Raw genomic sequence first — 12,809 nt, forward strand, 5'->3', positions numbered from 1 at the left:
TTACAGAAATATTTACAAGTGAGTTTATTTCATTGCATAGCTATTCAACTGCTTGTGATGCGTTGGTGTGTTCATGTTATTAACACTCTTCATTCTCAACTTCTTCGTTTGAGGAGTATTAGAAGGTGGATTCATGATGTTCGCATTGTTAGTGGCAGCTGCCATGGTAGATGTGTGCTTGGGAGGTCGTGGCGTTTTTGGTTGATGTGCCATTCTCAAAAAATTCACTCTCCTCTCTAGGGATAAAGTGTCATCATGCACAATCTTTCCAATAAATGCACCAATATCTTCATGATATTGAAGAAATTCTGCAACAGTCATTTGTCTAATTTTTTGTGGGAGACTAGCAATCTTCATTTTCATCTCCATTTCTAAACGTGTACATTGGCTATTTGTAAAGGCCCGTAACATTTTCACTCGATTATCAACTTCTTGTTGATAGGACACTTTCAAAAATGTTAATTGTTCTTCACCCATGAACATTTCTTTCACCTTACTTGCAGATTGGAGACTATTTTCCTTCTCACACGAGTCAAACGTTCGTTTACGCAAGATTTGGGCCAATGGTGTCCGACATTGCTTTTCAGCATCAGATTCCTTTGCTGATTCATATTCTTCGGATCGTGGAATTTCAATTTCAACATCTTGCTCTCGGAATGAAATGGACTTGAAATTTTCATCATCAATTTTCAATTTACTATTGCTTCGTTTTTTAGAGGCTATGATGGATGGTCGTTTGGATGAATTACAAGTTTCCGTTATTATTGGTTGTTGTTGTTGTTGTAATGGTGGTTGCTCTATGGTGGATGGAGGTACCTCCTCGAGTGGTTCAGCTTGTTGAATGTCCTCATCGGAATCGGCCTCAACCTTCTTTCTTCTCACGACTCGGCGTTTGCGTGTGGTGGTTGCACATGCCTTTCTTCTTCGTGGTGGCATTTTGTTGTTAATTTTTTTAACAGCTTTAGCATTTAACGGTTAGTTTTTTGGAGCGCGGGAAAGTATTTGAATGAACTGAAAGTGTTGCATGAGAAAGATCTACTACTGTTTCAAGCCAACATCAATTCTTGATAACAAGTGTTCTTCAGCACAACCGAATCATTTGTTCTTCAACATGAAGAACGTACCTCCATTTCACAAATTCCAAGCTTCCATTTCAATCATTCATTCGTCTTTGCCATTTTCAAACAAAACAACAAGTGACACACACGCAAAAAAAAAGTCAAAATTTGTACGGTACCGTCCAACGAAGGAGCATGCAGATCCTTCATCCTCCTCTCACACATGGAGCAGTAGTAATGGGCTTGCTTCTTTGTTCCATAATTGCTGCTTGCATTACATCCTCTTCTATGTTTGTTCACTCGTATCCAATCACTCCAATCAATTCCAATATTTATGACATGGGTGTGGCAGTGGATAAAGGAAATGCCAGAGGTGTTGTGGTCACTCTCTGTGATCAACCTCCTCTCTCTCAATTTGAATGCATTTTGTCTCCAATGATGGATTTTTGGGGAATGTTCGCCATGTTGGTCGTTCATGCAGAGACTGGAAATACCACACGTGTTGATTTTCCATTTACAACAAGTCAATCTGAGGCTGTCTATGCATCGCTACTATCCAACGATGGTCGATATTATTATTGTCATTATGGAGGTCGTTTTGTGCAATTTGATGCTCAAAATTTGAGATTTTCATTTGTTGGAACGACTCTTCCAGGAATGTCCATGAAAATGACTTTGGATGATTTTGGAAACGTTTGGTCTGCTACCTATCCAAAAAGTGGACTTGTTTCATTCAATCCCAATACTCGAGTGTTAACCGATTATGGTTATGTGTACAATCAAACATGGCTAATGTATCAAAGATATATTGCTGCTGATGATCAAGGATTCATCTATTTTAGTGTTGGTTATACATTGGGTCAAATTATTGCTTTCAATCCAAACACGAGTAGTGCAGTTCCAGTGTTTTCAGAATCGGAACGAGGGCCTCAACTCATGCCAACCTTGTATCGAGATGTGGATGGTGCAGTCTATGCTTCCAATGTCAATGCAACTCCCATCTATCGATTTTATAGAGGTAATTACACTACCCTTAATTCTCATGCAAAGGTTCCAGTTCCTTACATTAGTGGTCATCAGGGATTGTTCTATGGATATTTTCCATCCAAGAGACAATTGTTGACTTTTGATGTGGAAAACAAAATTTTCACAATTCGAGAAAAGAACTCAACAATGACCACAAAATCCTTCTACTATACATGTCGAGGTGCCAATCTTATGGACCTTCGTGCTACTCCTGACTTTAGCACACTCATTGGAGGTTCAAGTTTTCCAATGAACTTTTTCACCATGAATTCAACAGACGGAGTTTTCCAACATTCGAATATGTTAGAACAACCCAATGTCATCCAAGCATTTACGTATGATCCCTATGTTTGGATTGGAACATACCCAGTCGGACGTTTACTTCAATATGATCTCAAAAAGCCATGGATTGATCCCATTCCAGGAAATGCAAGTTCACTCAATCCTCGAATTCTAGCAAGTGCTGCTCCTCATATCATTCGTCCTACATCTGTTCTCGCTCATCCGAACAAGGAATTAGTATTTATGGGTGGTACTCCAGATTATGGTGGCACAGGTGGAGGTCTCTTAATTTGGAATCGAATCACTGAAAAGGCAACTGTGTTAACACATACCCAATTGTTGCAATATCATTCCATTAATTCCATGGTTCCCATTCCTGGCTCCAATGATTTGATTTTATGTGGATCGACCATTGTTACGGGAACTGGCGGTGTTGCTATTGCACCTGTTGCTGAATTGTTTGTCTTCAATATTACTTCGAGAAGTGTCACTTGGCGATCAGCACCACTCACGGGTGTGAGAAATTATTATGAATTGTATGGTGTGGCCTCGACAGGTTTCATCTATGGCTATACAGATACGAGAGTTTTCTTTGTGTTCAATCCAGCCAATCGTTCATTGATTCATGTGAGTCCAATATCTGGTGTCTATGTCGAACAAGGTCCTCATTCTTTTGCTCCTCATCCAAATGGAAAGGATGTTTATGTGACATTGGGAAATGGAATTTTCCAAATTCATCCTCAAAATTTCACACTCACACGAGTCATGTCTCTTCCTTCTGCAAAAACTTATCCATTCAATGGAGTGATTTTGAAGAATGGATGGTATTATTATCGATCCGATACGAGAATTCATGGATTTAAATTGTTTAACGTGACAAAAGAACCTCCTGTTCTGAACTCGCCTCTGAGTCCATCCATTTCACGACAAGTGTCAGCCCGACCTTCATTGAGACATACGTCAGGAGTTGCTTCCAGTGCATACAGTAACTACTTGAGAGGATATTTACTTGTTGGATGGAAGAGTATGATCTGGTTGGTAGCGAGTACGGTCGTGTGGTGTGTTGTGCAACACGTCATGTAATAGTTGCTTGAGTAAAATTGCTGTTCGTTCGGTAGTAATTCAGAATGAACGTTTCTGCAAAGAGAGAAAATTGGATTTGTTGAGAATTTCAAATGAACTACATTTTCTCTCACAACCTTATTTAAAACATATTTGGAAAATACTCAAATATGGAGTGTGAATTTCATTTGTATGTTAACAATCAAAACCACACATACTCATAAACAAATCTCTTCGCTTTTCACTGATCACAACAGCACTCCACAAAATGCCACCACAACTCCCTTCTTCTCTCAATCCTACAAACACTAATAACATTCAATTTTCAACGGCCATCCAACCGATCCGAGTGAGTGGTTGCAACAACAACAACAAGAATCATCAACCAACCATCTCAACAATCTCAACAACGGATACTCATTCCGATCCATTCTCATCAACCTCCTCTTCCTCCTTATTACCCTTTCCAGCACATATCAACCCCAAACAATTCAAACCGTTAGGAATTTCAAAACTCAAAGTGCATGCCAATAGAGAGAATACGAACGTTGTACAAGATGCATCCACAACCGTTCATCTGAATACTACAGCAAGTAAAACACCAAATCATCGAACCATGATGATTCACAACTCTCATCCAGTGACAATAACGTCACCAATTTTATCTTCCACTTCGGCAGAATCCTTATTACGAGCTGTTTCATCTTCCTTGTCTGTGAATAATAATAATAACCGTCGTGGAGTTGAAACATTCAAGAGAATGCATTCCATGCCCATGCATCATTTGACGAGATCGTTCAATGTCCAGTGCAATATTCAATCCTCATCGTCGTCATCATTGTTGTGGAGTTGTAGAACTCGGTGCTCCTCGGTGCATGCAAAGAGTGATCATGACGACGATTCAATTGAAAATAATCCAAATTGCTCACCTAGTTTCAATTCTTCACACTCGGATCAAGACATGCAAATCAGTGAAGAAAAGTCAACAACAACAACAACTACTACTCCAATGACTCCAATGACTCAGTCCTATGAGACATTGGTGAATCAAGCTTTGAGACCTCTTCACGAGTATGAATTTGTGATTACGAGCATTGCACGAAGGAGGATACTCATTGAATTTGTGAATTCTGAATTAACTAGGGAAGCAGAAACGTTTCAAAGAGAATTTTTGATTCGTGCACAAGTTGATGCCGAGTGAAAATTTTGATCGTGCAAAGTTGCATCTCACACAACTGTGTACAACAAAACTGCTGTTTTGGTTACTCCCTCTTTTTTTGAGTTTTCACAGATTTTAAAAGGGGAGTAATTTGTTCCTGTATAACATAGAGATTCTTGTGTTGTGCATATTCGAGCAATTCTGACAAGGAACGAGAAGCAATATCAGTCACAGTTTGTGTTAAGGCACTATTTTCAGGCAGTAGCAATGACAAGCTGTACAAAAAGTTTCTGAGTAATGGAGAGAGATCTGTATCTTCATCTAACGAGGAATAATTCTGAACTACAGCTGAGAGACTTTGACATAAATTGGTAATGAGGTCCAAATTTTGTTTGCATACACTTGTGATATTGTCAGAGAGTTTCAACAATGTCACAAATCCTGGAACTGTGGATTCAATAGTCAATAGTAAATCTTTTGAAACTTCAAAGAGTTGGACGAATATGTCCAAATGATTCGAAATTGAATTCTCTACATCGTACTTGATAAATTCATTATATAAAAGCGAGCTGAGGGCAGAGAAGACATCTGCAACCCATGCCTTATCATGCCTTAATATAAAGAAGTATGCCTCAAGTCCATTCTCTTCCAATAATCTCTTTTTTGTTTCATTACTGCAATTTCTAACAGCCATTCCAAAAAGTAATCTTAACACCATTTCTTTAAGTGGTAACTGGGACATGACAGCATGACTCAAAAGTTCAATACATCCATGAAGAGAAATTTCATCGAGTCGTTGCTCGTTAAACACACAAAGAGAATACAAACTGTTCACAACTTGGTTGTAAATTTTGGAGTTCACACTTTCCAAGACTTTTACATCCGATCGATACACAACCAGTGAAAATTCTTTAACGAGAGCATTGAGAATATTTGTAGAGGTAAGTAACTCGTGAGTATTGGTATTAAAAGCTAAAAATCTTAGGGATGTGATCACTTGACTCTTTTGAGAATCACTCAAATATTTGAATGAAGCCACTAAATTATCAATGACTGTCTTGTTAGAAAATGCAACATGAATTTCACTGTCACCATCCGAAAACATTAAGAGCATTGAGATGATCTTGTCAATGTAGGTTTTGAGTAGATTCAAGTTCTTTCTCTCCTCTGAAAAGTTGACGTTTTTGGAATTTTGTTTGATAATTACCGTAGTAGGTAAACTATTGTTGTCGTCCTCGTCATCATCATCACTTGAAGAGTCTTTATCTTCATCTCCTCCATAAATAACAGTGCTAAATTTCATGTCATCGCTCGATGAACTGGATGAATCCCAATCATCATCGGACGAATCTTCATCATCAGAGCTACTCAATGTTGTAGTTTGTTGTTCCTTCTTGACATTATGATCAGTATTTTGATTTTTTGGTATGACCTTGACTGTTGAAAAAGCATTTTCATCATCATTGTCTTCACTTTTGAGAAAAGCCAATTGTTTGGAAAGTACTACTGTTTTGAAAGAAGGTGATGTAATAGAAAGAGGAGCAATTCCTAAAAAAGTCTCTACATCTCTAAAGTCCTCTAAAAAGTTGGTAAACACGGCAGCAATCTTTCCCAAAAAATCATGCATCGAGAACAGTCTACAAAAATCATTTCTATCTGTTTGAGAGGTTTGAAGTTTCAATACCATTTCGATCAAGTCAATGGATTGAAACACAGTTTTGATTTGAATATTATCTGAAGAATCAATACTACTACTGAAAGCCAGTTTGGGAAGAAATCTTGTGGTGTCTTGTGTTTTTTTAGTGTTCAAAAATTTCACAAGAGTTTTCACCCCTTCACTGGCAATAAACATTCTCAGATTTGTCTTGTTTTCAATGCACATGCTGTGTAAGAATCGAATGGACTCATACCTTAATTGGGCGCTAAAGGAATTTGAACTCAATTTTGTGACTTTGGGAAACGCGCCAATGAGGCACAATTGTTCCTTATATTGCGGCTCAATCATGGATAATAGTTCGTTCAATAACTGCAGAATATACGTAATCACTGTTTCCTCTTCTAAAAATTCAGTCTTGTCTAAAATCTGCAATACTGAAATTAAACTTCTTTTTGATAACGTTCTGTTGAGAGCTGCAATAAAATCGTCGTTATCAGCCAGGGATTTGAGTTTTGATATGTCTGCACATGTTTTTAAAATTTCATCCGGCGAATGATTTGGGGATAGTTTTGAAATATGTTCATCTAAAATTGTTTGTATTTCTGCTACTTTGTCCACCTTAAAATCAATATCATCCCAGCTTTCAAAGGTTTGAGAAGAATTGCTTTCGCTCTTTAGCAAATGAGGTTTCAACTCCAATCCATCTCCAAGGGTTGATGTGTTAATTTCAAAGTCAATATCGTCGTCAGAAGATCCTTCTTTAAATTTTTCCAAATTCACTTTTCCATTGACCTCTGTCACAGTTTTCATGGTTGGCATTTTCTTTTCCTTTGAAGGAAGAGAGGACCAACTGTCAAATGAAAAATCACTATCAAAACTTGATCTGTTAATGAATGAAGGTACTTGATTTTCTTTTTCTTGTTTTTTGGCGATCCATGGATGACTCAATAATGTTTGAGCTGTGGGTCTGAACTTGGGTTCCTTTTTAAAGCATAACATTAAAAAATCCTCAGCTGCAGATGAACAAGAAGGAATTGGAGGATGATCGTCGTTTACAATTCGAAACATGGCTCTGTAAATATTTTCTGTGTAGTATGGTGGGAATCCTGTTAAAAGTTCAATAGTGAGACATCCAACAGACCAAATATCGCTCTTTTCACTCACTCCAGATTGTGAGATGGCTTCAGGAGCCATCCAATGTGGCGTTCCTGAGACGTCTTCTTTTCTTATCAATGACAAGGAGGCAGAAACACCAAAATCTGCTAACTTTACAGCACCACCTCGTGTTAACAGCACATTGTCACCTTTAATATCTCTACAAAATATTTTAGATTAAAATGATAAATTTAGTCAAGATGCACAAAATTGTCATTCACACTCACCTGTGAATAAATCCTTGTTTGTGTAAGTACACAAGTCCCTCTAAAACTTGTTTAATATATGAAGAAACAACATCTTCTGTGACCTATCATAATTTTGTAATGACAATCATCATGTTGACATGTGTCATTCCAAAACGTACCTTGTATTTTTTCACTAGAGATGCCAAGCTACCATTTTCTAAATATTCCATGATGATGTAAAATGCCTGATTCGTCGAATGGTGATCAATATATTTTACAATTCTTTCATGATCAAGTTTGGATAATAAATTAATTTCATTTTGAATGTCTTTGAGAGCTTGATGCTTTTTGAGAGGAATCTCTTTTATGGCCACCATATCCCCAAAACTCGATCTAAATCCTTTATACACAACTCCGTATCCTATCATGATGTGACAATCACAAATAAATTCCAATCGTTCAAGAAAATTTTGATTTCGTAACAAGTTGTCCACTCGAATTTTTCACAATTCCATTTTGTTGAAATACAAACCTCCTCTTCCCAATGTATCCGATTTTCTAAACTGATACTTGTTGTCAATGATGATGATTTCGTTTGGGTTCGTTGGATCATGATGATGATTTGGATCAGATGACGTGTTGTTCGAGGGTTGGTTTTTCCGTTTTGTCATTTTTTGATGTTTTTCGAAAGGAACGTTAAAATTGTAAACTCAAAAAAAAGCGAGCTGAACCTTTTGTGTTCCATCATCCGAATGATGATATGAAATGGTGTAACGCAATTCTCGTGCTTGGGTTCCATATGGAACAACATCACATACTTTTTATAATTTAATCACAAGTGTTGATGAAGAAGATGTTTGACAACCTCATCACCATATCGGAGCACTTTCCCTTGATGAATTTATATTGGACAGACGTTTGAACAACAACAACAGCATTCCATTCGGAATGAAACAGGATTATTGTTTGTTCATCTCTTTAAGAAACAGCTCTACATGCAACTCTCTCGTCTGTTCCTTCTTTTGATTCTCTTCTCTTCCATCACTGTCTTTGCCTTGTATCAAATATTGGACTCTAAACGGGCATCCACAACATTTGCTCCAATTTCCACTTCATGCGAATGTCCAGTATGTCCTTTACAAACCGATATTAAGAAGAATCAATGTCCTCCTGTTACGGAATGTAAATGTTATTCCCTCACGGAGAAACCCCCTATTGGCTCGGATGGTCAAGTCACAATGGATACAACTTTTGGAAAGGCTCTCTACAGACTATCAAAACAAAACGATGTTCGGATCGTACTTGAAATTGGTACCTGGTTTGGAGGAGGTGAGTATTATTTGTTCAATTCGACGATACATGATCTTGTTTGATTAAGGCTCTACACAATGTATTGCCCGAGGATTGCAAGAATCTGGTCGAGACAAATTATTGTACACGATTGAACTCTATGAACCTGCTTGGCAATATGCTCGTAAGACATATGCTCATATGCCCATTCGATTTATTCTTGGTGGAACAGTTCCTACTGAAATGTATTTGAAACCAGAAGAAATTCCAAACAAAGATCGACACTATGAGCTCTATTATCAACGAGATATTGAGCTTTCAAAGAAATCGATTCCTTGGCTTTATCCTTTGTGTTTGGCCTATAATTTTGATGCCATTCTTATTGATGGAAATGAATACACTGGTTGGGCTGAATATCAAATTATTGACAAGTATTGTAAACCCAAATATTTAATGCTGCATGACGTTGGTACTTTAAAGACCTCAAAAATTGAACAAGTCATCAAACAAGGAGGTACAGTTTGGAAATTAAGAGAAGAAGGTGAAGATGCAGTAAGGTGGCAAATTTATGAAAGAAGTGATGCTTTGGGCAGTCGTGTAGTCTGAATAAATTCCATCACAACAAAAAATCTCACACAAAAAAAATGACTTTGGACGATGTTGTGTTTTTGGGTATGTAGAGCAACATCTGAAAACCAATGATCATCATCAACATTACGATATGTGGTTATCTTTTATGAATTCAAATCATCGGATCATGGAAATTCAAATTAACGGAATCAATAGGTGATAAGATACCTCAAGAGGTACTCCGAGTGTTGCCTCTTCTTCCCCATATTTCCAAGAGATCACTAACAAGAGTATTGTCATATGTAGTCAAGTTTTTGACGGGAGAGTTATTGAGAGAAAAGCAAGACGAATTAGCAGTCCCATTAAATGGACAACTTGAGAGAGAATTAAAATCATCATTTGAAAAAGTGAAAAAGAAATCAAAATATGTCCAAGAAGTAATTGATAGCGCAATTAAAACTGGATTATTTTCAGTGATATTTACAGGTAGGAATTTATGAACTTTTATCGATTTAATGATGAAACTTTGAAATTTTCAACGATTTTCTGCTGTCATGAATTTGATCATTTTATTTAGGATTTTATATAATTCTTAGAGCCATGATTCGACAAAGAATTAAAATCCCATATTTGAGAGATCAACTGAAAGAAATGGAACTAGACGAGGATTTAATTAACCTGTTCGTGGAGGCATATGAAACAAAAAAGCAAGAATTTATTGCTCTTACAACGGAAAAGACCAGTTGGTTTAATCACATTGTAAACGTTAGATGGAGAGTCGATGTCACAATCAGCAACTCTGTCATGAGTAAGGTGTTCAAACCATTATTGCTTCTTCAATTCGAGTTATCGAACTCTCGAATTGTTACCATGGAGGTCACATTGGAACAATTCCACAAACTTCGTCTCTCGGTAGCTACAATTCTCAATGACATGCACAACATTGAAAGCCATCCAATTATGAAAATCAAGGAATAACCTGTTAAATAATTATTTACTCAGTATTATATAAAACAATTATTAATTTCCAATCCACTGCTTAATCCAGTCTAATACTGTGTCATACCACAAAATACTATTGGCAGGTTTCAAAACCCAGTGATTTTCTTCTGGGAAGACAATCATTTTGGAAGGGACCCCTTGACGTTGAAGAGCTGTAAAGACAGATAAACCTTGGGCAATGGGTAATCGAAAATCTTTACCACCATGAATAACCAGTGTTGGAGTTTTCCACTTTGTCACGTAGTTGATTGGATTGAATTTTTGATAATTTTCTGGATGAGTAAAAGGGGTACCTTGGAATTCCATTTCTGGGAACCACAGCTCGTCTATTATTTAGTGGTGCAACCATGAATGCTTCGTTTAGAACATAATCTAATACTTACCTGTGCTATAATATGCTGACACAAGCTCTGATAATCCGTCATGTGTTACAAAACATTTATATCTGCGATTTTCGTTGTGACCTAAAAGCCAGTTGATAGAAAAGCCTCCATATGATGCTCCCAAGGCACAAATTCTATCTGGATCTATAAAGTTGTATCTGGAGGCCAAAATATCAGTTCCATCTGAAGTGTTGATTGTTCCAAAGTTAATGCAACATGCATGTCAAAGTACTTACTTGTTATGTCCTCATAGGGAAGGCTGCCCCAATTATTGATAATCGATTTCTTGAAATCCAGACCAAATCCATCAGATCCATGGAAATTAATAATGATTGCAGCATAACCTTGGGCTACAAATAATTGAGGATTCCATCGGTAAGACCATGCGTCCTCAATTGCAGATTCTGGACCACCGTGAATAATGTTGACTGTTGGATACTTGTGTTGAGAATCATAATTTAAAGGTGTGAAAATCCATGCTTGAACCTTTTCTCCTTTGGCTCCAATAAAGTAATCTTTTCTGGGAACCACTCGAGGAAACTTGGTCAAAAATTCATGATTGTAGTTGGTGAGTTTTCGACTTGGCGGAAGATCCACGTTGGTGATTTTCATATAATACTGGTCTACTGGGGCAACAAAACTGTCATACGAATAAACAATAGATTCTCCAGGAACGACAACTTGTAATCCTGCGCTGTGGCCCTCCATAGTGAGTGTTTTACGGAAACCGGTAGCTAAATCGACCAAAAACAATGCATGAGTAGCATCATTTGCACATGAAATAATTACTCGCTTAGCATCAAACCAAACATGTTCACTGATCGATCTATCAAAATTGAAAACAGTGTCATTGGTTCTATCTGTCAACAAGTTATACAGATTCAAGTGAAGATTATCACTTTCATATCCTGGAGTATTCATTGCAAGGTATGAAAGAAGTTCATCTTGGAATGGAGAAAACAATGGATTTTGAGTTCTGGCTGCTGTAAACGATGTAATTAACTTGAGAGCATTAGAGGTAATTGGTGAATTTACATCTGAATACCAGTTGTTAACAGTCGTAACAAACATTTTCCAACCAGTGGTCCATGAAACTGCATGATCGTTGACTTCAATATTTAGAGCAATATAAGTTCCAGTTGTGGAGATGTCATACTGTTCATCTCCTCCAAATGGGCCAATTGGACAGTTACCATTCATTCCAAACATGGTATCAAATGGCGTGGCCACAAGTTTCAAAGAGTCAGATCCAATTGCAACTTTTTGTAAAAACACGTGGGACACCTTTTCTGGAATCCTGTATGCATCCCAATGTCTGACAAACAACTTGTCATAAACATATCCAGTATTAGAACCCTTGTTATCCCATTCATCATTCATTTTCTTTGAACATGCCAAGAGAGAAGACCTGTCATTGCAATTCAAATAAACTTGAGCACTGAATGCAATGTAAAACAAATTGGATTTCAAAGATTTGCTAACTTTAAAAGATTCAACAGGAATGTCATAATTTGACACGAGTGAAATCTGTGACTCACTTCCTTTCACTGGAATGGAGTAGATTTGAGGTCCATTTGTGCTTCCTCTACCAGAGCTTAAAAACAAAACGAACTGACTATCAGGTGTAAATTTGGGAGAGTAATCAGATACACCAAACTTGTTGGTCAATCTTCTGACCTCTCCAGTGGCGATGGTTACAATATCAATGTTTGAAGTTGTCTTTCCAGTTTTGGAATCCTAAAATTTTCGTGAATAGAGATCAGAGAGTATCCGAGAATGTAATTCCAATAAAACGGATGCAGAAATTGTTCATATACGTACCCATTGTTTCACAGAATAAACAGCAAATTGCCCATCAGGTGATACTTGAGATCCCGAAACTCTTTGCAGTCCCTGAAGGTCCCGAATATTCATTCCTATATTCGCCTGATTCTGAATGGGAGATGGTATGGCCTTAACATCTGATAGCAACATGAT

General features: G+C 37.3%; 7 protein-coding genes across 7 annotated transcripts; 4 read left to right on the forward strand and 3 right to left on the reverse strand.

Moving 5' to 3' along the window:
• Positions 1–24: 24 nt before the first annotated feature.
• C9374_002245 (uncharacterized protein) lies at positions 25–936 on the reverse strand (the record flags this gene model as incomplete). Its single annotated transcript, XM_044691642.1, has 1 exon — positions 25–936. The coding sequence occupies one exon, from the start codon at positions 934–936 to the stop codon at positions 25–27; it is 912 nt and encodes a 303-aa protein (XP_044550493.1).
• A 410-nt stretch (positions 937–1,346) lies between these two features.
• C9374_002246 (uncharacterized protein) lies at positions 1,347–3,449 on the forward strand (the record flags this gene model as incomplete). The annotated part of the gene is made up of 1 exon (XM_044691643.1): positions 1,347–3,449. The coding sequence occupies one exon, from the start codon at positions 1,347–1,349 to the stop codon at positions 3,447–3,449; it is 2,103 nt and encodes a 700-aa protein (XP_044550494.1).
• Positions 3,450–3,696: 247 nt separating this feature from the next.
• Positions 3,697–4,629, forward strand: C9374_002247 (uncharacterized protein; the record flags this gene model as incomplete). The annotated part of the gene is made up of 1 exon (XM_044691644.1): positions 3,697–4,629. The coding sequence occupies one exon, from the start codon at positions 3,697–3,699 to the stop codon at positions 4,627–4,629; it is 933 nt and encodes a 310-aa protein (XP_044550495.1).
• Positions 4,630–4,690: 61 nt separating this feature from the next.
• Positions 4,691–8,258, reverse strand: C9374_002248 (uncharacterized protein; the record flags this gene model as incomplete). Its single annotated transcript, XM_044691645.1, has 4 exons — positions 4,691–7,559; positions 7,627–7,709; positions 7,767–8,008; positions 8,120–8,258. The coding sequence occupies 4 exons, from the start codon at positions 8,256–8,258 to the stop codon at positions 4,691–4,693; spliced, it is 3,333 nt and encodes a 1,110-aa protein (XP_044550496.1).
• A 324-nt stretch (positions 8,259–8,582) lies between these two features.
• Positions 8,583–9,483, forward strand: C9374_002249 (uncharacterized protein; the record flags this gene model as incomplete). The annotated part of the gene is made up of 2 exons (XM_044691646.1): positions 8,583–8,916; positions 8,966–9,483. 2 exons carry the CDS (start codon positions 8,583–8,585, stop codon positions 9,481–9,483), a joined length of 852 nt encoding a protein of 283 aa, XP_044550497.1.
• Positions 9,484–9,521: 38 nt separating this feature from the next.
• C9374_002250 (uncharacterized protein) lies at positions 9,522–10,425 on the forward strand (the record flags this gene model as incomplete). The annotated part of the gene is made up of 3 exons (XM_044691648.1): positions 9,522–9,549; positions 9,664–9,933; positions 10,025–10,425. 3 exons carry the CDS (start codon positions 9,522–9,524, stop codon positions 10,423–10,425), a joined length of 699 nt encoding a protein of 232 aa, XP_044550498.1.
• Positions 10,426–10,467: 42 nt separating this feature from the next.
• C9374_002251 (uncharacterized protein) lies at positions 10,468–12,806 on the reverse strand (the record flags this gene model as incomplete). Its single annotated transcript, XM_044691649.1, has 4 exons — positions 10,468–10,775; positions 10,833–11,015; positions 11,069–12,569; positions 12,654–12,806. 4 exons carry the CDS (start codon positions 12,804–12,806, stop codon positions 10,468–10,470), a joined length of 2,145 nt encoding a protein of 714 aa, XP_044550499.1.
• Positions 12,807–12,809: the final 3 nt, after the last annotated feature.

Source organism: Naegleria lovaniensis (assembly GCF_003324165.1).
Source record: "Naegleria lovaniensis strain ATCC 30569 chromosome Unknown tig015, whole genome shotgun sequence".
Taxonomy (NCBI): domain Eukaryota; phylum Heterolobosea; class Eutetramitea; order Acrasida; family Naegleriidae; genus Naegleria; species Naegleria lovaniensis.